Source organism: Balaenoptera musculus, chromosome X (genome assembly GCF_009873245.2).
Source record: "Balaenoptera musculus isolate JJ_BM4_2016_0621 chromosome X, mBalMus1.pri.v3, whole genome shotgun sequence".
NCBI classification, from domain to species: domain Eukaryota; kingdom Metazoa; phylum Chordata; class Mammalia; order Artiodactyla; family Balaenopteridae; genus Balaenoptera; species Balaenoptera musculus.
In genome coordinates, this window is record NC_045806.1 from 64965169 (window position 1) to 64990474 (window position 25306).

Consider the following 25306-nt stretch of genomic DNA (forward strand, 5'->3'; position numbering starts at 1 on the left):
TGAGCTATTATATAATTTGGGCTGAAAATTTCATTTTAACATGATATTCTAAGCTTTTTTAAAAAGAAAAAAAAAAAAAGAATTACCTTCAGATAGTTTTACTGCCTTAAATTACTTGACAGAATAAACAAAATTCCAAATATAAGTTAACATGTTGCTATACAAACACTACTTAGAACTGTAGCATGACAAAAATCAATCACAAAAAAATTCCTAAAAATGAATAAATCCCACCAAGTAATATTAGTAACCTAAATCAAGCAATTTAAAATGTTTTGATTTCTTCATATATTTACTATAAAACTTATTCTCTGAAGAGAATCATAAAGATGCTGAGCAGGTAATCTGACTATACAAAATTTACAAATTAATGAAAGGATACTAGCTTCAGAAAGTTGTTTTTAAAAGTTCTCCAATGTCAAATTAAGATTTAATTTGTTAATAATTAATAACAGTAAGAATTATCTATTACATGTTTGTAATCGACAGATAAGAGGTAACTTTATTAAGGCAATTGCCACAGCTGGCAAAGGAAAAACATACCAAAGTTACCAAGAAAGGAAAGAAGAAAGAAAAAATGTTTCTTCAAAACTTCAAGAAAACACTGACACCATAAAAAGTTCATATTATTTAATGTTGTATTTGGTTTACCAGCAATCTGTAGCATTAAAAAAATCCTTTAATTATTTATATAAAAGACCTAAGAAAGCAACTTAGGTGTGCGGGCTTAAATATCCAAAGAAAACCAACTCACAGGCTCAATATATTGGTTTCAATTTATTTTGTGCATTTTTGGAAAGTAGCTTTAAATTGTCAGGGGCATATAACTGAGGAAGAGGGTAGAGAGCACTCTGTCCTTGACCTTCTCAACTAGAAAGAAAAATGGATCTTCTTCTGAATACTGCTGTAATATTTTGTTATAAAAATTCTTTACTTTTTCTATCTTAAAAAAAACTGTCAGGTGAAGTCAGAAAACATCAGAGCCTGCTAATGAATAATTTTAATGTACATTTTTATATCTTTAAAGAGGGTTATCTTTAACCAATCAAGCAACTATACACAAATACCAAACAATGCATCTCCACTTAAATCTCCAAATATTGCAAAAATGTGGACTACTTTCATAGCCATAGGATATGATGCCAGAAGGCAAAGGTGATATTTTTGCTGAATACCTTATTTCTTAATTCTAAATACACAAAACAGACAGTATATGTATGAAACATACAGTTGGGTCTTTAGCCAGCTTACTTACCTTGAACCGAATGGAGTTCTGACCACTGGGAAGAAAATTCTCAGCAACCATTTAGTTGCATAAGTGGGATGTTCTTGTTAGGGCCTTCAGTTCCAGGCTTAAAAGTTACCTCTCACCTTAGTTCTCTCCCTTCATTTACATTGAACTAAAGCACCATTTATAATATAGTTAAGCCTCTGTGGGCAATTTTACTATAAATAAGAATGCCAGAGATTCATAGCTCAGCTGTTAAAACTTATAAGCTATAAACACATTAGAAATCTATTCATTTCAAAGAGCTCTCTCTACAAAACAAAATGTTGAAAAAAGCTTTCCAGGCTGTTTTTTAATGCACCAAGCAGCCCACATTTAAAATGCTAACATATTTTTACCTAAAAGTGACCCAAAGAATATCTGCAACAACTAAGAAAAAAAAAAACACCTTAATTTTTTTTGATAGGAAGAAGAGCCCTAGTTTCTCTAATTAAAATAATAACAATAATAGAATATTATATGACAAAAGACAAGAAAGGAAAGGCCTAAGAGTTACATGTTACAGTCTCTGAAGCTGGATAATGGAAAGGTAATTCCATATTTCTTTGTTTTTGTTAATTTATCTCCAGTACCTGAGTTGAGGCACAAAGCAGCAAGAGTGAAATTGATTCCAAACAACTTGGAATTTTATTGTAAACATCCCATAAAGAATGGCAACAAATTAGTTCAGTTTTTTTTCTTTGAAGATAATTGCTTATAATGACTAATAACTGCCAAACAAAACATCTTTTATAAACCAAGCCAGTTTAGTTTACCTTTCTTTACTGAATTTTAGTTTAATGGACATTTTGTCCATATACAATATCACATCAACTATTAACTGAATGATTTTCCACCTTAAAATTTATGGATACTAAGAACAAACATAAAGTACAGTTTTGTTAATACTTTGTAAGGGATTACAAAAGACAAGGATGATAAGTTACAGGACAAAGAAATAAATTACTGATTGCCATCACCACAGTATTGTTTAAAGAATTAACATTTGTAGTACTGCCTAATGTGTATCTGGTGATATATGTAAAAACACATTTCCCAACTGTGTTTCTAAATATTTTTGTATGTGATTTTAAAAGTCAATTACCAATGGCGATTTTAATACGTATCAATAGTTTTATTTTTTAGAAAATACTTACAATGCTTTTATGTCAAAGTCTCATATTCTAAATTTAATTAAGATAGGTATAAGAATAACAAATGGGCATACATATAAATAAACAAACACACCTTAACTCTAAACTGCAGGGCCTTTCTACTGTACTTCTTCCATCAATGAATCATAAATTGCCAGTCTTATTGAAGTTTGCTAAATTAGGTGCACTCTTCATTGCAGAAAGAGAAATGAGGATAAAAGCAAGCAGGAGAGAAATGACGGAAAAGGAAATAATCAAGGAAAAGACTGTATAAGAAATAAATGTCAAAAAATTTGAGGGCAATCCATATTATACAAAATATAGCACCATGAAAATAATTTAACCTCATAATTAGAATTTAATCAAAACTTGTTAAATTTGGTAAATTAAACTTGGTAAAGAAACTTTACTGAGAGGTGAAAAGCAAAAAAGCATGAAAATATTTTCACACTATTTTTTAAAACAAGCCTTAAAAACCATGTTAGAATATTCTATTTTCAATATAACTTTCATATACCCTCATGTAACACAAAGATGTTGGGGATGGAGTTAACATTTAAAACAATGAACTTTAAATGTTGAAAGTTCCATTCCTTCCCCCAGAAGTAAACTATTTATTTCAGAACTTGAAATGTTGGTAATTGTTTAAAAGGCTGGATATCAAAGTATACTGAAAATTATACAGGATGTAAGTCTTTTTGTGGATGTGAAAATTCCAGCTTAAAAAAAAAAGAAAATTCCAACTTTAAAGATAAGTACCAGTTGGTAAATGTGCATAAAATAATTCCCGAGATATATGAGCAAGTAATAAGGTGTTTAATTTTATCACTACCACAACATACAAATTTTGAAAAATGCTCAAAAAAGTTTTTATCAAAAAGCTAGAAGTAGCATTCACATCTTTCTCTTTTAATCATTCTGTTATTGTCTGAGGACAACTTAGGATTACAACAAAAACAACAACAAAGATAAATGACTCAAATTTACTTCAAAGTACTGGAAGGCTGAGTTAGGTATCTGAGCACACAGTTGTGCAGAATAAGATTTATTAATTTTACTCAGTTTCTTAGCCTCTGGGTGAAACAAAGTGCTGTATGGAAGAATTCCAGCACAAGCCTGATCTCTGGGAAGGGAAACAGACAAAGTAACACATGAAAGAAGGGCAAATTATATTTTAAAAAATAGGACACATGTACACGACAAAACCTAGATTGTTTATCTAGAAGGCATAATAATATGGATGATCAAGCAGTATATATACAGGCTAAGCGCTTTACAACAGAGGCAATAAATTGGTAGACAGTGAAAACAGCTGTCTTCCATACAAACTTTTTTTTAATGTCTGAGATAAAGCGTGTCAAGTTGGGGAAAAAAATCTACATATAGACCTATGCATGTGTGTGTGTGCGCGCGGGCGCGAGCGCCCGCACGCACACACACAAACATATCTAGTCATTACATTAATAGGCTAGTGAATGTTTTGGAGAGCATCCTATTGCTGGAAGAGATACACACAGCAAGCCATAGAAGAAACACACAATTCTGTTTTCATAAACAGATACATATGCTAGGATCTTAAAGCTGGGAATTAAGAACATTATTAGCATTCATGAGAAATATTACAATTCATTGACTGTTAATATCTAGCATAGGAATAGGCTTGTACATGTATATGGTCTCATGGGCCTAAATGTAACTGTTTTTTTCTTAGCAATTCATTTAAGATTTAGACTTTTCTTCAAAATTCTTAGCTCATTTCCTACTTGCCTTGCTATGGCTAAACCCAGATCTTACTTAGGTTTTAAGGACCTCTAAAAAATTAAAGTGATAAAATATCAATGCAATATAAATTACAATACATTCACAGGAGGTGGTATTACAAAAAAAAAGCAAAGTATAAATGGGGAGGGAGGGAGTCCAGATATAAAAGTAAAAATACTGTCTTCCAAACTTTTATTTTCACACTTATTAAAATAATTTGCATGCAAACAGAAAACAATCTGTTTGTTTTGTAATAAATGATAACTATGCTCATCTAACATACCCTGGTGACTAACTTTAAATCCTAATAACTGAAATCAATATTACAGCAAAATGCTGTTCACTAGTATTTTCACAGTATCTCACTACATATAAAATATGCTTAAAAATGTCTTCAGCCTTATTATTCTAATTATCTAAACCTAGAAAATCTTGACGTTTGGGAAATAAATGTGCCATTTTTATTTTTCAAAATAAATTATAAATAAAGCTTGAGATAGCTAAATCACACAAATGGCAATTCTTCTACATTTCAAGAGGTCGGCTCTTCATAGAAGAATGTCAAAAAATTTTTTTCACACTAAAACGATACACATGATACACATTTGAGTATATCCATGAATTTAAGTAACTATGTTACTTTGAATAGGGTAGGCCAAAGTGTTATCGATTCCAGGAAAACACAGGCACAAATTTAGTCTAAATGTCTAAGATATGAATAACTAAAATAGTACATTTTAGTAAAAATCAAATGTAGAGTTTTAAACATGAATGTTTTTGAATCTATATTATGGTTAAAAGTGGCAGCTGAGTTACAACCAGAAGTAATTTTGGTTTAGTGAAAAGTAGACTACAATAACAAAAAAAATCAGCTTGATCTACTGTCCAGTAACAGAAGTTAGTTCCATTAATAATTCACAATACTTTCTTAAAGCCTGAACATCATTTCTACTGCAAGTGAAAATTGCTTAAAGATGTTACTCCGAGAATACCCCCCACCCAACCCAACCAAAAAAGCAAAGTTATGTGTGTACTCCTTCCTCTGCACTTAAGGATTTTCAGACGCATGAAATGATTGAAAGCATGAGACAAATACATTAGCTTAGGAAATATCCTGGGATTACTAAGCATACATTAAAACGTTTCTTTTATCCCACAAGTCTGATCTATGCACAACAAATCGGTTGTTACAAAAACAGAGATCAATATTATCCTTCTCACCTCAAAAATCTAAGAATCTAATGAATTAGCAAATTTGCAATCTCTCAAATTTGAGGAGTAAAATTGATCTTGGAACTCAAGCTCACTTATGGAACCATGTGCACTCTACTTCTGTAAACAAGACCATACGGTTTAAAGTTTTTTTAATCTATAAAATAATGACTCAAAATATCAGTGTGCAGTGCAACCAGGTTCTATTCTGAAAGATTATCACAGAAGAACCCTTTGGAATGGTATAAGCAGAACCCTATTAAAGTTGATTCAAAATATTAGCTAGCCAAAACATTCCAACTCAAACTAGGTGCTGTGTTACATTTTAAAATTCAAAACTAGTCACTCACAGCTGTTAAATAGTAAGTGGTAGCAGAGATATATAAGTAGTAGATCAAGTCTACTTATACAAATATGTTCTTAGAAAAGCCTAATAAGGTAGAGCATACTAAAGAAAGTTAATTAAAACTATTAATTTGAGAGCCAATACAATTATTAACAACCTCTCAGCTTATAACTTATGAGTATTCATTCCTACCAAGCTTGTTCTATTTCTCCTTAGTAATGAATAACAGCATCTATTTTTCTTAATGTTTCCAGTAGTTGTAGTTAATAGAGGTAGCTGAGCTACTATTAAGTTATTCTTTGTGGATGAGGATTTTTCAAATGTTTAAGTTATTTTTTAAGCTACACAAGTTCTATTAATGCAATAAAATATAATAGGAAAAAGAAAATGGATGCAAGAAACTTTTGCATTTGGCACCTTGTCTAGATTGATACCTCAAGTATTCTTTTTTTAATAAAGTTAATGCACACATCAGGACACACCACAAAGATTTGCTACATATTTACAAGGCACCAACCCTTTCTCACCTTTAACATGAATTAAGCAAATCAATGAAAAGCATATTAAGAACCCCCCACCCCCCAAAAAAACTGTAGTATAAATATATACTTCAGTTCAGTACAATTCATGAAAGTTTGGCCTGGGAAGAGTAAAATAATCCAGATCGTTCTTACAATATAGAAACTGTAAACATTTAATAGCTGCCTTTAGGATTGGTGTATTGTGCAAAAGTTATTATTACTGGTACAGGAATCAAAATGGCAAAAACAAACTATATAAAACTCTGTAAGAAGGTGCTATACTTCTGTGATATAAAAGCAAAAGAGGGATATTCCATTGAGATAAAAATGTCATGCTACTCTTAAGAAGCTGAATGCTCCCTTCATGTAGTAAATCTGTAGTGTGTCTGTGGTGTGTGTGTATGTGTGTGTGTGTGTGTGTGTGTGTGTAGAATTTTTTAAAATTTAAGGCCTAATGAGTAAGGCTTGTTTGAACAAATGAAGTGTGGAGATCAAAAGTCTTGAAACAAATGTATACTGGCATAATGGAAAAGCACCAATGTGAAAGGAAGCAGAAGTCCCCACACAACTTGCTTTGTAGATTTCCTGGTAAATTCCCTGCAGTAGAAGGCCATTAAGTTTTTAAAATTATTCTAAATTTATTAACTGTTAATAATTCCATCCCATGAGATGGCTAACCCTGGCTTTTTCTGTCATTTTACGGACTCTGCCTGATCTGGATGTACCAAGATTTAGAGGATCTTCAGTGGACACAAAATTGTCATTATCAGAATCATCATTATATAAAACAGTCCTCCTGCCTTGGTTTCTTGTTTTAATTCGAGGCAGTCTACTGAAACGTCCTGAAAACATAGTATCAAATTCATCATCTGCAATACGTGCACGTTTGGCTCTGGTGGCTCCTCTAGAAGCACCTCTTCCTCCTCTCCCTCTCCCTCTCCCTCTCGTGCCACCTCCACCTCTTCCTCGACTGCCTCGTCCCCTGCCTCCTCTTCCTCTGCCTCCTCTACTCCATCTACCCCATCTGCCCCATCTGCCTCTTCCTCCCGTGCCTCTCGTCTTCCAGTTTCTTTTTCCATTGGCATATTGCTTTCTGAGTTTTCTTTTAGGCCTAGTTTGTATGAATTTGCTATAGTCATGGTCTCCATCTACATAATCTTGATCTGTTCTGGAAGTTGATTCAGAGTCAGAATCAGAACCACAGGTACTTTCAGAACTTAAACTGGATCCTAACTCTCCACTCTCTGAGGAAGATAAATGTGATTTCTCTTTTGTTTCTTTTTTCTCTTTCTCTTCTCTTCCCATGCTCTCATCTTCTTCTGATGCACTAAGTAGTTTTCTCTTGATTCCTGCCCGGGGTTCTCTGCCATCACCATTTGTAAGGGGTCCATCAAGGGAGTGATCTAAATCAAGATGAATAATTTTTTAAAGTTAAGCTTTGACATTGATAAGATGGTTATTTAGGTTCAAAAGTAAAATAAAAAGTCTATCAAAATATATTTGGTGCCCAAAGATAGATGGGGTAAAATCATGGAGAGTGCTGGAGTATGAATTTAAATCTGTTTGAAATGAAAGATACTAAGGTTTTAATTTTTATCTGATTGCTTTTTGCAGGGGATGGGGGGAGTGTGGAGGGATGATGGGTGGTGAGGTAGCTAGGTAGAAATTTTAAGGGCTTGAACTCTAGAAGGAATAATCTGGGAACATGTATCAGAATAATTTTATTCATTCATTCAACAAATATTATTGATTACCTACTATCTGCCAGGCATTGTATGGATTTTGGAATATGGCAATGATGAGACAAAGTCCTTGATCTTTGAATTTATATTTTAGTGTGGAAACCCTGATAGACTATGAAGTAAACAAATAGATAATATAACTTCAAGTACTAATATGGGTTATAAAGAAAAAGAAAAGTGGTTAAAAAAAGAGTGTGAATGTATGTATGGGGGGTATATTAGATAGGGAAGACTTTTCTGCTGAGGCAGTATTTGAGAAAAGAACTGAATGAAGTGAGATCTGGGGAAAGAACATTCCACTGAAGGAAACAGGAACCCAGTATAATTAGAGTAGAAGAGAAAAATAAGAAGTAGTAGGAGATGACTGCCAGTGGAGAGTTTTAAAGCTAGAGAATGACAGGATCTGATTTACATTTTTAAGAGTGCTATGGTTGCTGTATAGAGAATGGAATATAGGAGGGGCAAGATTGAAAGCAGAGATCAGTTGGGAGTACATTGCAGTGGTCTAGGTAAGAGATGATGAGAGATGTATCAATAGAGGTGATGATAAGTGATTAGGTTTAGAATATCTCCTTCTGGGGGAGCTACCAGAACCAACCTTTAAAGTTCAAACTGACAGGAATTGCTGATGGATTGGATGTCAAGTGTTAAGCACAAAATGAAGATCAACTCCTAGGTTTTATGCCTGAGTTAACTTGGTGAATGGTAGAGATATTTTGCTAGGTTAGAGAACAATGAAGGAGAATAGGTTTGGGCAATCTGGTGGAAAGAAAAAATCAAGATTCAAGATAGAAATACTACTAGAAATCCAAGTCAAGACATTTTAAAAAGAAAAAGAAAAAAAGCAAGTGGATATACCAGTCCAGAACTCAGGGGAGACTTGGATAGAGTTGGAGATATAATTTTGGAAATTTTCAGTAATGAGATAACATTTAGGGTAAAGAGAAATAAGAAAGCTCACGAGAGAGCAAGTAAAGAGAGAGAAGGTGGCTGAGGACTGAGACTTGGTATATTCCAACATTTAAAGATAAAGAACAATGGCAAAGATAAGCGAGGTAGGAGGAAAACAGGAGAGTGGACTGGAAAAATTGGAGAGAGCAGAGTAGGGTTGTATGGTAACCACAATTACAAGATTAGTCTAATAGTCTAGGTGTCATGGACTGAATTTTGTGTGCCCACTCCCCCCACCCCGCCAAATACATATGTTGAAGCCCTAACCCCCAATATGACTGTATGTAGAGCCTTTAAGGAAGTAATTAAAATTAAATGAAATCATAAGGGTAGGTGGGCCCTAATGCACCAGGACTTGCCTGTGTCCTTATAAGAGAAAGACACACCAGTGCTCACTTGCTCTCCCTGTCTGTGTATGCAAAGAAAAAACTCACACGAGGACACAAGGAGAAGGTAGCCATGAGCAAGCCAGGAAGAAAGCCCTTACCAGACACCAACCCTGCTGGCGCCTTGATCTTGGATTTTGAGCCTCCAGAACTGTGAGAAAATAAATGTCTGTTGTAGGTATATGAAAAGGTGCTCAACATCTCTAATCATCAGGGAAATGTAAATCAAAACCACAATCAGATATCACCTCACACCTGTTAGGGTGGCTAATATCAAAAAGATAAAAGATAACAAGTGTTGGCGATGATGTGGAGAAAAGGGAACCCTTGTACACTGTTGGTGAGAAAGTAAATTAGTACAGCCATTATGGAGGAGGTACGGTACAGTACGGAGGTTCCCTAAAAAAACTAAAAATAGAACTACCATTTGATCCAGCAAACCCACTTCTGGATATATACCCAAAGAAATTGAAATCAGCATCTTGAAGAGATATCTGTATTCCCATGTTCAGTGTAGCATTATTCACAACAGCCAAGACATGGAAACAACCTGTATGTCTTTCTACAGATGAATGGATAAAAGAAGGAAATATTGCCATTTATGACAACATGCATGGAGCTGGAGGACATTATGCTAAGCAAAATATGCAAGATACAGAAAGAGAAATATTGCATGATATCACTTATATCTATAATCTAAAATAGTCATTCTCATAGAGGGAGAGAGTAGGATGGAGGTTGCCAGGGGCTGGAGGGAGGAAAAATGGGGAGGTGTTGGTTAAAAGTACAAAGATTCAGTTATTCTGGATATCAAATGTACAGCATGGTGACTACAGTTAACAATACTGTATTGTATACCTGAAATTTGCTAAGAGGATAGACCTTAAATCTCCTCAACACACACACACATACACACAAACTCGGTAACTATGTAGAGGTGATGGATATGTTAATTAGTTTGATTGTGGTGACCATTTCATGGTGTATACGTATATCAATATATCAAATTGTACACTTTAAATATATACAATTTTTATATGTCAAATGGTATCTCAATATGGCTGCTAAAAAATGAATATCTGTTGTTTAAGCCAATCTGTGGTATCTTGCTGTGACAGCCCATGTTGACTACTATACTAGGCTAGAGACTATGGGGATAGCAATACAAACTGTAGCAAGAGATTTGAGTGATACTAAAAAGTTGTAGAATTCACAAAACTTAGCAACTGACACTTATGAGGGATAAAAGGTGAGTCAAAGAACACTGTAAGATTTTAAGTTGGATGACTCAGAAGATGATGGTACCATTAACTAAAATAGTGAGTGCAAAAAAAGAAGCAAGCTTGAAACATAAAAATGGATGATAAGCACTCAAGGGAAATTTTTTAAAGAAGTACTGGAAATGAGACTGGTAGAATAAAGAGATGTTAGGGCTAGATATATGAATTTGGAGTCATCAGCATAAAGATGATAGATGTAGTTATTAAATTCCTTTATTTGTAGAAGACAAAAAAGTGAGAAACTTCAAATAGGAGGCATGAAAGGCCAAAGAAAAGACAAAATATAGAAATATAGGAGAAACAGAGATATAGGATCAGTAGAGTATAGAAGCCAGGCAGTGGAGTTCCTAGAGGGGGTAGTCAATAGCATGCAACGATATAGAGAGATCGAGGAGATGGGGACTAAGAAAAGGACACTGGTTGGTCACTGGAGATTACTGGTGATTCTGGGGAGAAAAGCTTTTGGAGAGTGGTATGGGCAGAGGCCAGACTACAAAGCATAAAGGAATGTTTAGATGGAAAGAGAACAGAGGTAGGAAGTATAAGCTATTCTTTCTAAAAGCTTGACAGTGAAGGAAAGGGCAAAAAGAGAAGTGGCATTAGTATGCAATGTGCAGCAGGATCAGAGGAGAGGGTAAAGATATAAACTGGAAAAATAAAGGCACTAATTATTTTAAAGTAATCTGAAGTTTCAATATTTCTCACATAACTGATATAAAATATATCTTTAGAACATCTATTTTTATGTTATTTGATACTTCAATAACAATGGATAAGCTACTTAATCTTTCATTAAAATTTATATAAAATAGAAATATATATTCCAATAAAGATATTTATAAGAGCATATTAATCATTCTTCACAAAATTCAAATAGATGAACATATTAGAACTTTCTTTGAACATGCTCAGGGTCCATAACATAGGACTAAGTATAAGAAGAAAGTCTGCATAGCAACAATAACCTTCCAGTATTTATAACTGATGCCCTCAGACATGATCCAAAATGGATGTACCTGATAATGAATTATTAGGTCAGTGATTTCTTTTTAAGCAGTGAAAATTAGTCTTCAAATAAAAGTTATATGAAAGCTCATCACACGAAATAAAAAACAGAGTTGTTCTGGTTGAAAGGAGAAAGCTCTTCTGAGTATTTCTAAAGTACCTCTTTGGATTACCCAGAAATAGGTAGAACAGTCTGAAAACCCCTGAATTATTGAGACAGCAGGCCCCCGAAGGAAGAGAATATCTGAGTAACATAACTGGAAAACCAAAGGAAGGTTTTAGAAGTGGATGTTGACTGAAAGAAGGCTCACTTTTCAACACGAGCCCTTTTGTAAAATTGGGGTAGCCCTTAAAAATATGAGGCCTATTTAAAGGTGATTTTGGATTTTTTTTCCTTTCTTATTAATACGGTTTAATAATATGAAAAACCCTAAATGTGTCAAACAGCCTAGTTTTTATGTGCTTGGGGAAAGATCTTTTCATTTAGTTTTTTCTCCCTACTCATTTTAAATTTTATTTTAAAAGACTAAGATATGTTTGGAAATCTGCATATGAAATCCTATCTGACTCCAGTCTGACAATATTGAAATCCTCATTAACTATAAGAACATGCTAATTTTTACTACTTAAATACATCAGCTTTTAAATGATTTGTCTGCCATCATAAAGGAACAAAGAATAAATTCCCTGTCCATATTTATTTCTTACCTTGTTTAATCGGCAAAACTTTATTTCGAAATGATTTGGCTTTCCCTGGGTCATGGCTATTTCCACTTCGGCTATATCCACTGAAGCTTGATGAAGAAAATGGTCCATCCAGTTCATCATCAAGTAAATACAGTGACAGCCCTTCAGCAGCATCTGAAACTTACATTTAAAAAGATTGCAATGTTAACATAATTATGTTTTCAGAAAAATTAAACAGGCTCTTTTTAAAACTATATCTCAGTTATTTCACTCTAACATAAAAATTACAAATTGTTTAAAGAAAATATGAATATTTTGAGAACAAATGTTTTATTACATCATTAAGCTTTCAAGCACAGTTTGTCAGAAAAACTTGTCCAAGGAAACCACCTCCCCACATTATGAATCTTCAATTCTTAGGTTGGCAAATATATTATAGATGAGTGGTCTGAGATATTACAGATGTTAAAAATCATAAAGTCATATAATTTTAAAACTAAGTGACTTTAAAATTCATCTAGTCTTAACACCCTCACTTTAAAAATGAAGAAACTAAGTCCTATGACCTAATGTCTTACCCAGGGCCGCAGAGAACTGGGGATAAAATGCAACTTTTCTATTGATACATCCAAATCCACTGCTCCTTGCATTATAAACCATATTGCTTCTTCTATATTCTTTAGTTAAACTAAAATACAGAACACCAAAAACAAAAGGCATATTTACCAGGAGATGAGAAAGGAGAGCTAGTCCTGGCATAAGACACTGAGGTATTCTGGTCATTTTTAGGCTGTAACTTCATTTGTTTCTGTTTCCCTTTTGGACTATAAGTAAAAATATATAATAATGAACAAATTTTTCTATTAGCAATATATTATGATAGTATGATACAAAATGCTTAAGCTAAGCAAAGAAGAAATGCAATATAATTTAAGTGAAATAATTCAAATTGGTAATAAGACAAAGTTAAATTTCAATCATTAAAATATTAAAAAAAAAGGTTTTGGTATAGTAAAAGCCATATAAGCAAAGCTTTGGGTTACCAGCTCCACCTTTACACAGGTATAAGAGTTCTAACAACAACAACAAAAATCTCCGGCTTCCCCGGTGGCGCAGTGGTTGAGAATCTGCCTGCCAATGCAAGGGACACGGGGTCGAGCCCTGGTCTGGGAAGATCCCACATGCCGCGGAGCAACTAGGCCCGTGAGCCACAACTACTGAGCCTGCGCGTCTGGAGCCTGTGCTCCGCAACAACAGAGGCCGCGATAGTGAGAGGCCTGCGCACCGTGATGAAGAGTGGCCCCCGCTTGCTGCAACTAGAGAAGGCCCTCGCACAGAAACGAAGACCCAACACAGCCAAAAATAAATAATAAATAAAAATAAATAAATTAAAAAAAAAAGAATTTCTAAAAAAAACCAAAAAAAATCTCTGGGATTCCCTCAAAGTAGTCAATAAACTTTAAGAAGTGAGGTAATACATACAAGATGCTTTGAAAACTAAACTGCTATGTCAATGTAATATACCTAGGAGCTCTGCTACTAGATAATGAACTGCTGCTGCTTCTTAGACGTTTTCTGTACCGTGGCCTTCTCCTCTTCTGACTCTGGATTGCTGACTTATATTCAGAGATGATATTTTTAATATGACTTTCAAATAAGGCAGATAATCGCAATGTCATGCTATAGATCTGAAAAGGTAGAAATTAGTCTTGTTTTACCAACTACTTTAATTATATAAAAATAACAGGTTATAAACATGCCTGAACAATATCAACATCATCCTTTCAGACATAATATATGTGCTTCTTACACTTGAAAAATTCTTCCTGAAGAATTAAAACAAAATACCATTTCCACCTACAAATTAATAAAGATTTTTAAAAGATAATATCCAATGTTGGGAAGGGAAGGAAAAAACATTCTTATACATTGCCAGTGGGTATTTTAATCTGAACAACATTCTAAGGACAATCTGCAATATTTGCCAAAAACCTTAAAATATATACATCCTTTGGCTAATAATTTCATCTTTAGGAATTTATCCTAAGGAAATATCGGAGAATTACACACACAAAATAATTATGTTCAAGGATGTTAAAGATGTTAGCCACAGCATCATCCATTTAAAGTGAAAAACTAAAAACAACCTAAATCTCTAGCACCAGGACGCTGGTTAAACAACACAAAACCACCTACACAAAACCACCTACTCTTCTGTTTTCAAAGAGTAATAATAAGATGGAAAAATGTTCATAATATATATTTTTAAAAAGGCTTCAAAATATAAAACCTACTGTTTAAAGATTATACAAACATTTATCAGTTCACATGTAAATGTAGAAAATAAATCAAGTGTGAAAAATTATGTGTACAGAAATCCGTGAAAATTCATTTCATATGAGGTGGAAGTGAGCATGTATATACCTACTGTGCAATTGATTTAAAAGTTAATCAGATACTAGTGATTAGAAAACACAAAAATTATTACTTTTTTGTTCTCAAGATGTTTAAGTACTGACAAAACACAGAGAAAGTATTAAATGTGAGTATGAATAAACAGTTATAATTTCCCAATATAGTTCACTAATTTGTTATAATAAAGGGAACATAAATATTCAGAGCTAATCTAAATATTTCATATAAATTAATCCTGTCAACCACTTTTATTTATCAAATTATTTATTGGACATATTAAAGAGTACTCAAATTTCTACCACTCCTTTCCTTGACTTCTCTCTGGCAAATATAGGTATTACTTAAGAGTAAAGAAGAGGCAGGTAGGAGAAAGGAAGAAGGGCTTAATTTCAGAATGACTATGCTAAATGTATCTTTAATGCATGCTTAATAAACTGTTTCAGAGAAAGTACTGAGAATCAAACTTTAGAAACTATGTCAGAATGGTAGTACATACTTGTTTAGCAATTTTAAAACTGGTGAAAGAAAATTGCCTGATATATATAACTAAACACTTAGGTAATTAATCCACCTAATATTGGTTTTTTCATACCCTTGACTTTTTATTAGAGGTATAAGCTTTGGAGTTGCTGAATATTTGGCGAACATCCTTATAAAATTCCAGAGGACTACCATAGTTTCCTGCTTCCAAAGTTTCTTTCACAGTGCTGAAGTCCATAGGAGTGTCTATAACATGATAATCCTACAAAGAAGAATGTGTTATTAAACACACAGGCTGGGTAACAACACTACATAATACAATGGGACTGAAATTTGCATCATCATGAAACAAACACACTGCTCTTCAATCTGCCAGTTACCTCTTCCTAGTCCCAAACCATCCATTTAATAGAAGTCTTTTGGTGGCTCAGGGAAACAGCAGGGGTCTGTGGGAGGGTCTTAGCCCTCACCCTTCAATGGAAAACCATATGACTCTCTCAAGGGACAGAATAGAAAATCCACAGCCACTGGCTTCATCTCTACATAGATGGGAATATCTTGGAAATAGGTAGCTAATTTGTGACATGGAACTATTTAATTCTGTGTGAATAATCCCATCTTCTACTTTCATTGAGCAATGTGCCAGGGAGTTGGCATGAGGGCATTCTACCTAAACTGTCATTAGTTGAAGGTCAAAATCAAATTGGTCATGTTTGTGCCTTTCTCCTATCTTTTTGTTTTTTAATAAATGTGACACTTGTGCTTCATCTAAAGTCTTCAGTCTCAGATTCATAATTAGTTTGATTTTTATTAGTTAGGGGTAGGAGAATATTCTTTCTATTTTAACCTAAATCTTTCAAGTCTAGTTAAGATATTCCTAGGGTTATCATATGGAATTATATCTGAAATTTATACTTATGTATACCACAATCACCAATAATAAACATGTTCTGGAGTGAAAACCATAGTCAATATTAGATCCTTCATCCTACTTAGAATCATTAAGAAATAAAAGCACAACATTTCTCTCAAAGGAGAAGCCAAAGGGCCAGATGAAGGGGCAGAAGAAAGGTATTATAAAAAGAGAAAATATTTTTCAAAGTATGAGGAATCACAGTTGATCTTAATGTATCTTCTTAAATTTTTTTGCTTAAATCATAAAAACCAAAGTATATTCCAACATAATATGGCTTATGAAACAAAGATTTTCATAGAGAAAAAATATTGGCACTTCATGTAATACAATGACCAAAACTCAAAAGACCCAGTCAGCCTGCTGAATAAAGTCCCACTGGGAACAATCAGCTGCAATTACAGACATAATTATGTTGTGTAATTGATGTTTTCTACTCTGCTACAGTAGCTTTAGGCCTATAGAAACAAACAAACATCTACCCAGATGCTACAAAGAACTCTCCAGAGCATGTGTTGTTTAAAAGACAAAAAATAAACAACCAAAAACTCAAACAAAGGTAAAAAGATAGTGAGCAAAGTTGAAAAATAGCTTTACAAATTATAAAAGGTTTGTTTACAGTATTGGGATTTAAAAAAGTAAAACAACACAAAAACAACCAGAACATATATGCCTTTTAAGAGACTACTAGGCCTACCTCACAAAGAGATGGATCTTGTTGTCGTTCTGGAATAACTGACTCAGAGGATTCGCCCTCTTGCTCTTGATGGCCCTATTAGGGTAAAGAAGATATATTGTATTTCCAGACCACCACAACAAAATATCAAGACTTGCAATGCAATTATGATTTAAAGCTCAAAGATCCATAAATAGGAATTATGTATTTACTGACTATAATTTAAGATGAAGGAATTCTACATTCACCATTCTCCTCTACCATGAAAAACACAAAACTAATTTATTCTACCTAAACCCCCTACAAAAACAAATCAAGTTTTGTTGAACGTAATTTTGTTCCTTATTTGAATAATATTTTTTCCCAACTGAAACCTGTGTATGCAGAGAATACTGATGTTTACTAATTTCAGAGGATGGTTTGATGTATTTCTGAAATATTGCTGTACCTTTTTTCTGAAAAAGCTAAAACAGATTTGCTATCTATACTAAAAGGTTATTCAACATATAAATAGATATACTCCTAGAAAAGGAATCCTGTAATTTAAGTTCTCATGCTTTTATCTTTGATGAAAAGTAATATGGTATATTGATTACTCTAAGTGATCATATTGAATAACTTATTTATTATAAATTAAATAGGGCTGACATATGTTATCAAGGGTCTCCAGTATGTAGAAGTTTATTAGAAGTTAATAAAATGCATTAAACAAATATGCAAAATAAAAGCAGGAAGGAAATGCAAAGATGTTTAGATTAAAATTTGGTTTACAACTGTGTAATTTACAAAGTACATGTCAAGCATTTTAAAAAGTCATGACTAATCACACTACCCACTTTCACAATTCAAAGATACACAAACAAAAAAGGAAGAAGGAAGGAAGGAAGAAAGGGGGGAAAGGGCTCTTAACTAGAACTTAGCATGGACATTTATGGGAAATTACGTATTGGTAATTATTTAAATAACTATACTTACTGGGTAGGAAAGAGGATCAGATGGCTGTCGAAATGGCTCTGAGTCTTCACGTTCATAAATGAGGCCCAACAGTTCTGTGCATTGTTTTCTCCAAGCATCAGGATCACACTTTAAAGACAGTCTTTTGCCTCGGCATTTGACCTGTAGATTTTAAAATAATTATATCTAAAAGCTCTTTCCTTAAGTCTTCATTGATTTTCTCCTGTCTTCCTATGTTAATATATATCTATATAAGATAGAGCAGCTGCTATTTAAAAGTTTCTTAGTTTAGATTAAACATCATTCTCCCTGGCAAAAATATAAACAAATAAAAACTGGATATTATATTCTTAGAAACAGCAAGAATTCTAGTATTCTGAATTCTCATTTTAAGAAAATCTACAAGGTCAATAATTTTAATACCTTAGTCTTTGCTGCTAGTTAAGAATATTTGACAATGGCACCATAATTTTCTCAAAATAACACTTGAACAATATATATATTCTTAAGTAAACCCTTTGTGGTCATAATATATTCTTGCCTTTACTATTTGATGCCTTTTTTACACAATCTGTTTCAGTATTTGAAAGGAAACATTTTCCTTATATACAACAAATGTTTGTCTAATTATCATAGAGGAGAAGTGTGCAGAACAGAGTTAACATAACAGACCTGAGGCTATCTTTAGCAGGGCTTGCTTATAAGGTTGGCCCTTGACTGGCGTCTAGGAACTTGATACTTGAACTCTTTCCTAAATAATAAAGGTGGTTTACTGTGCCCACACTGTTTGTACAAAGAATGTCACTTGTGCTGAACATTCACTTTCCTGTACATTTCCTATGCTTTCCTGCTTTCTGGGAGTCTGGAATCTTGGCAGGTGCTAGCTAGATGGGGTCTACATAGCAAGCTCCCAATAAATTCTTTGGGAGCTCAGTCTCTAATCACACACATGTTGCTACATTTTCATTGTGGGGAAAGAATGTACTCTGTGTGGCCCTTCAGAGGAGAGAGAGAACATAAAGAAACCTGCACATGGATTCCTCCAGACTCTGCCTGTATCTTTTTCCCTGTGATCCAGCTGTGTATCCTTACTGTGTCACTGTCATAAACCTTAGCGATGAGTTAACAAGTATATATACTGAGTTCCATTAAGTCTTTCTAGCAACTCTCCAAATATGTGGAGTTGGTCTTAGGGATCCCTGACACAGGAAGCCTGAATTTTTTCTTATCAGCAGTCCATTTATTCACTTACCCTTCTTCCAGATGAAGTACCAGGACCATCTGAATCTAAATCAACCATTTCTGTATCCTAAAATTAAAAAGGAAGAATGGGAGAAGATATTAAGTTATATTCAGTCTTACAAATTAGATAAAATTTACAAAGAAATGGCAAATATAATCAAAATTAACTCCCTCATTGGAGCAGGCAACAGAACAAAGGTGGGAGGGAGACTCACTCCAAACTTCACCTACATGCTATATACAAGTTGGAAAATATACTGGGAGAAGAAGAGTAAATGAGGTTTCTCTTTAAATCAGAATAGGAAATGAGGGGGAAAATACAATCATTGGTATCTAAAGTTGTACCTAAATGTTAGTATTTTTTAAGAAAACTTATTTTATATGACATGCTAATTTAATATACTATAATCATGAATTACTCATGATTAATCTTTTGCTACTTCAAGAAATACATCTCTTTTCTATAGGGAAAATATGAATGTTTATTAAAACATAAGATTCAGTTAAGTATCCCTCTGAGGGTTAGTTTTTTAATACAAAGAGGCAAGGCCCACACACCACTATTAACTTGGTGATGGTGAAGCACACTGGTAATGCCTCGGAGAATCTAGAAAAAGGCTACAAATGAACTTATCTACAAAACAGAAATAGAGTTACAGATGTAGAAAATAAACTTATGGTTACTAGGCGGGTAAGGGTGGGGGAGGGATAAATTGGAAGACTGGGATTGACATATACACACTACTATATATAAAATAGATAACTAATAAGGACCTACTGTCTAGCACAGGGAACTGTACTCAGTACCCTGTAATGGCCTATATGGGAAAAGAATCTAAAAAAGAGGGGATATATGTATATGTATAACAGATTCACTTTGCTGTACACCTGAAACTAACACAACATTGTAAATCAACTATACCCCAATAAAATTTTTTTTAAAAAAGAAAGCAAAGTAGCTCATGAGCCATTGGCTTCCCTTTCTAAAATTGCTGAATTACATTTTACTTTAATTTTCTATTCTAACCCAGAGTTCCATTCTGAGGTGAGCAACATCCATCCATGATAAAAACTCCCTGGGGGGTTAACATCCAAAAGATATAACAAAATAGGTATAGATTTTATTTCAACATAATAAAGGCCATATATGACAAACTCACAGCTAACTTCATGGTCAATGGAAAAAACCCAAAAGCTTTTCCTCTAAGATCAGGAACGAGACAAGGATGCCCACTCTTTTATTTTATTTAACATAGTATTGGAAGTCCTAGCTAGAGCAATTAGTCAAGAAAAACAAAGACATCCAAATTAAAAAGGAAGAAGTAATACTGTCTGTTAGCAGATGACATAATATTACATATAGAAAACTCTAAATACTCCACCAAAAAACTGCTAGAACTAATCAACAAATTCAGTAAAGTTGCAGGATACAAAATCAATATACAAAAATAAGTTGTGCTTCTATATACTAATAATGGGCTATCAGAAAGAGAAATTAAGAAAATAATGCCATTTATAATTGCATCAAAAAGAATAAAATACCTAGGAATAAATTTAACCAAGGAGTTGAAAGATCTGGGCACTGAAAACTATAAGACCTTGATGAAACAGAAGAATACACAAATGAATGGAAAGATAGTCCATGCTCATGGAATGGAAAAATTAATATCGTTAAAATGTTTGTACTATTCAAAGCAATATACAGATTCAACACAATTTCCAACAGCATTTTTTGCAGAAATAGAAAATAATCTTAAAATTCATATGGAACCATATAAAAGAATTCTAATATCAATCTTGAGAAAGAAGAACAAGCTGGAGGCATCACACCTCCTGATACCAAACTATATTACAAAGATATAGTAATCACAAGAGTATGGTATTGACATAAAACACACAGATCAATGGAACAGAATAGAGCACAGAAATAAACCCATGCATATTGGTCAATTAATTTACAACAGAGGAGACAAGAATATAAAATAGGGAAAGGATAGTTTCTTCAATAAATTGTGCTGGGAAAACTGGATATCCACCTGCAAAAGAATGGAACTGGACACCTATCTTACACCATACATTAAACACAACTCAAAATGGATTAAGGACTTGGATGTAAGACATAAAACCATAAAACTCCTAAGAGAAAACACAGGGGGGTAAGCTGCTTGACATTGGTCTTGACAATGATGTTTTTGGATGTGACAAAATCCAAAGGTAATAAAAGGCAAAAAAAGCAAAAATAAACAAGTGGGACTACATCAAACTAAAAAGCTTCTGCACAGTAAAGAAAACCATCAACAAAATGAAATGCAATGTACCAAGTGGGAGAAAATATTTGCAAATCATATATTTGATAGGGGGTTAATATGCAAAAGATATAAACAACTTGATAGCAAAAGAACAAAGAATCCAATTAAAAAATGGGCAGAGAAACTGAATAGACATTTTTCCAAAGGAGACATCCAAACGGCCAACGAGTACATGAAAAGGCACTCAACATCACTAATCATCAGGGAAAAGCAAATGAAAACCACAGTGAAATATCACCTCACACCTGTTAGAATGGTTATTATCAAATAGACAAAGAAATAACAAGTGCTGGTGAGGATGTGGAGAAAAGAGAGTCCTTGTGCACTGTTGGTAGGAATGTAAATCGGTACAGCCACTATGGAAAACAGTATGGAGGTTCCTCAAAAAATTAAAAACAGAACTACCATATGATCCAGCAATCTCACTTCTGGGCATATATCTAAAGGAAATAAAAACAAGATATCAAAGATATAAAGTTGTACTCCCATGTTCATTGCAGTATTATTCACAATAGCTAAGATATGGAAACAATCTGTCTGTCAACAGATGAATGGACAGAGAAGATATGGTGTATATATATACACAATGGAATATTATTCAGCCTTAAGAAAGAAGGTAATTCTGCCATTTGTGACAATGCAGATGGACCTTGAGGGCATTATGCTAAGTGAAATAAGTCAGACAAAGAAAGACAAATACTGCATGGTATCACTCATATGTAGAATCTTTAAAAAAATAAAGTCAAACTCATAGAAACAGAGTACAGAAAAGCGGTTGGGTGGTGGTCCAGATGGTGGGGGGGAATATGGAGAGGGTGGTAAAAGGATACAAACTCCCAGCTAGAAGATGAATAAGGTCTGAGGATATAAGGATCTAATGTAAACCATGGTGACTATAATTGATAACACTGTATTGTATAACTACAATTTACTTAAAGAGTAGAACTTAAATGTTGAAAGAAAGGAAGGAAGGGAGGGAGGGAGGGAGGAAGGGAGAGAGGGAGGGAGGGAGGAAGAAAGGAAAAATAAGGTTGCTGAATTACATTTTACTTTAATTTCCTATTCTAATCCAAGTAATGCTACTTTGAGGAGGTATTCTTGCTACATCAAATTCTGAATCAAAATGCATTTATATGAAAGGTCAGAGAAAATATCAGGAATAAGAATGATACATTTTTCATTAGTTTCAGGAGGATAATATCTAATTGGCATATCTGAGTTTTCCTTAATAGGTAAATAACATTTAACTTCAATAATACTTACAACATTTTATAGTCAAATACATTTTTGTGATTTTTAAAAACACTGGAGATTTACCATTCTGGGAATTAACAGTACAGAAAATATAAACATGTAAAATACCTCTGTACAATAATAGCCACTGCAATAAAATCCAGCATATTTGAGTCACTCATCCCTGGGATGAATTGTTTTCCATTAAATATTTTTGAATTATCACTTTTCATTACTGTTTAAGCCTCTTATCTTGGTTTTTGCTTCTCTCTATCATAGACTCTAGTCACAAATAGCTTAATGTAAATTAGGGATATGACTGTGTGGGGAAATAAGATACATGAGGGTCTACTGACAATACTAATTCCATTTCATTAAGAAAAACTGGTTTATGTTTGCAAATTTTCATAAAGGAAATCAAATAGCAATTCCATGAAACTACTAAAAATGTAGACTTTCAAGTTTAAAATTATAAAATACTTAAAAATTTTATATATACTCTGTAGAAAATTAATCCCTACTAAAACTTCCATCAACTAACCATTCTTTTAAAACACTGTTTAGTGCCTTGTCCTGTTTTCAAGGGCTGGAAAATAAAGTATTGATTTCTCATCACTGAAACCCACTATGTCAAAAAGGATGACTGACCACCTCTCTCTGACTGTAGCACCACTACATTTTTGGTATATATTATCTACATATAGGTTAAAGAGTTTAATACAAAAAGATGCAGGTGTTCAGCCAGCTTTCAGAAATCAGCTTCACTGCTCATAGCCAGTTTTAACACTTACATATAATACTTATTGTACTTTAAATGACAGAAAAGGAATTCATGCCTACTAATCATGCTGTGATTCTTACCTCCTCTGCATCAGTACTGTTTAGCTCTTCTGCTTTAATTTTGTTATAAGTATCCAGTATATCAGTACAGCTCTGATCCCTGAGAAGACAAATAAGTTAAAATACATTTCAATAAATTTTAGAAGTCAGAAGTCAGCCTCTATGGGAGATAAAACTGCTTCTTACCCAATAAATCGAAGTAAGACATCAGTTACAATTTTGGCTGCTTTAACTATAGGACTGTCTGGCTCATTGAAAGTCCTAGCATTATGCTCAATGTAGCGTACTTCCCACATTAATGCTGATATTCTCCTATGAAAGAAAAAATACCCTGTTACTCTTGGTTGATACATTTAAAGTCTATTCTAGGATTAGACAACATAGAACAACTAGGCATTTAATCATGATATGTCAAAGGTGTTCAAATATATGTATGTGACTCAATATATGTGTGTGACTAATGTGCACTAATAAAGGTATACAGTTAGAGTATTTGAATCACAGGCAAGAGTTCAGAACCACTGGACTATAAACTTGGATATGAAAACTTGGAAAAGAACTGACCCACGGCATTGTGGGTAAATAGTGATTTGACCAAGGTCAAAGTAACAAAAACAAACAAATAGTGCTTTGATAAAGTCAACAGAAGAATGTTTCATTTTCAGAGAAAAGCAAAAAACAAAAAGGACAGATTTTTATCTCATTGCTTTTATGATATATACTATTGAATGAAATTATAGGTAAAGATATAAAATACACCCAACTGGTTATATTTATAACCATCTCATGGAATAATTGTGGTTAGGACACAGTAGACTCTAGGGTGAGAGAGGTAGCAAAAGCTGCCCTCCACTGCCTTCCCATAATCACCCCACTCCCAACCAAAACCAAGGAAAAAATAACTTGGCTTTTTCTATACACACTTTGGGGCTGGTAATTAAATCTAATTAACTGCTGCCTAATTCCCCAACAGGGGATTTAAAACATGCTCCAAGTCCCTGGAGCACCATAATCAGGATGAATCCACAAACTACTTAATCTGCCTTTAATAAGCTAAAATTAACTGTAGTTTTTGTTTCATATGTGACTTGTGCTAGTCATAATTTCCTCCCTGTCCATACCCCTTCTTACCCTGGAAGAGTGAAAATCTACTGAATAAAGGGAAATCAGTGTTCCAAATTTTCAGGAGAAATTTTGGAGTGGGTCTTCTGAACGGTTATTTTACACTATGAAAACAAAGATCTCAGTGTATCATTATGCAAAAAGGAAAGCAAAAGATATAAAACTATACAAGCTTTTAGGAAATGATAAAAACTAAACAGACCTGTAAAAGCGATTTTCAAGTCTCCGCCTGATGGTGTTGAGGTCAGTTGGATAAGCAACTACAGTACAATACAAGGGATAGGCACTGAGATCCACTGGAACAGCAAAAGGGCTGGCAAAATCTACAACATTTACAAAATAAAAAAAGACAATTATAAAGAACACTAACATTTCATGTTAACAAACAAAAACACATATAAACAAGAAGGGTGGGCAATATAATACTACATTTCTAAAATGCTGATGATTCAATTATGCAAAAACTAGACCAATACTATTATAATGTTATTCTTTTTATTTGGACATTCTATCTATGAATCAATCATGCATGATACACTGGTTCAAATCAGGTAAAAACAAGACAGAATTAAAGGAGAACTGTGTTTAACTTCAAATTTATGTCTTTTCTGGATAAATGTCAAATGTCTCGTGATATACTTCAGAAAATATAAGTAGTCATGGAGTAAAATATATTACTGCACCCACTGTCTTTACCAAAAAATCGATCCAAAGTTAGGCTCAGGGAATAGCTAGAGAGCCAAAATGACTCAAGAAAGTAAAAGACACCTATATGGCTGCCTTCACTATTACAGCCCCAGAACTGAAAAA

The 25306-nt window shown here is 33.6% G+C and overlaps 1 protein-coding gene across 1 annotated transcript in view; it reads right to left on the reverse strand.

Moving 5' to 3' along the window:
• Window positions 1-1879: 1879 nt before the first annotated feature.
• Window positions 1880-25306, reverse strand: part of BRWD3 (bromodomain and WD repeat domain containing 3) — a 61560-nt gene continuing 38133 nt past the window's right edge. The window contains exons 20-30 of the mRNA XM_036840240.1: window positions 24699-24819; window positions 23561-23686; window positions 23396-23474; window positions 19003-19059; window positions 17772-17912; window positions 16818-16892; window positions 15320-15469; window positions 13837-14000; window positions 13039-13136; window positions 12334-12492; window positions 1880-7664 (exon numbers count right to left, since the gene is read on the reverse strand). Of these exons, the coding sequence (XP_036696135.1) occupies window positions 6910-7664; window positions 12334-12492; window positions 13039-13136; window positions 13837-14000; window positions 15320-15469; window positions 16818-16892; window positions 17772-17912; window positions 19003-19059; window positions 23396-23474; window positions 23561-23686; window positions 24699-24819 (1925 nt within the window). The 3' untranslated portion in view covers window positions 1880-6909. The remainder of the gene's footprint in view (window positions 7665-12333; window positions 12493-13038; window positions 13137-13836; window positions 14001-15319; window positions 15470-16817; window positions 16893-17771; window positions 17913-19002; window positions 19060-23395; window positions 23475-23560; window positions 23687-24698; window positions 24820-25306) is intronic.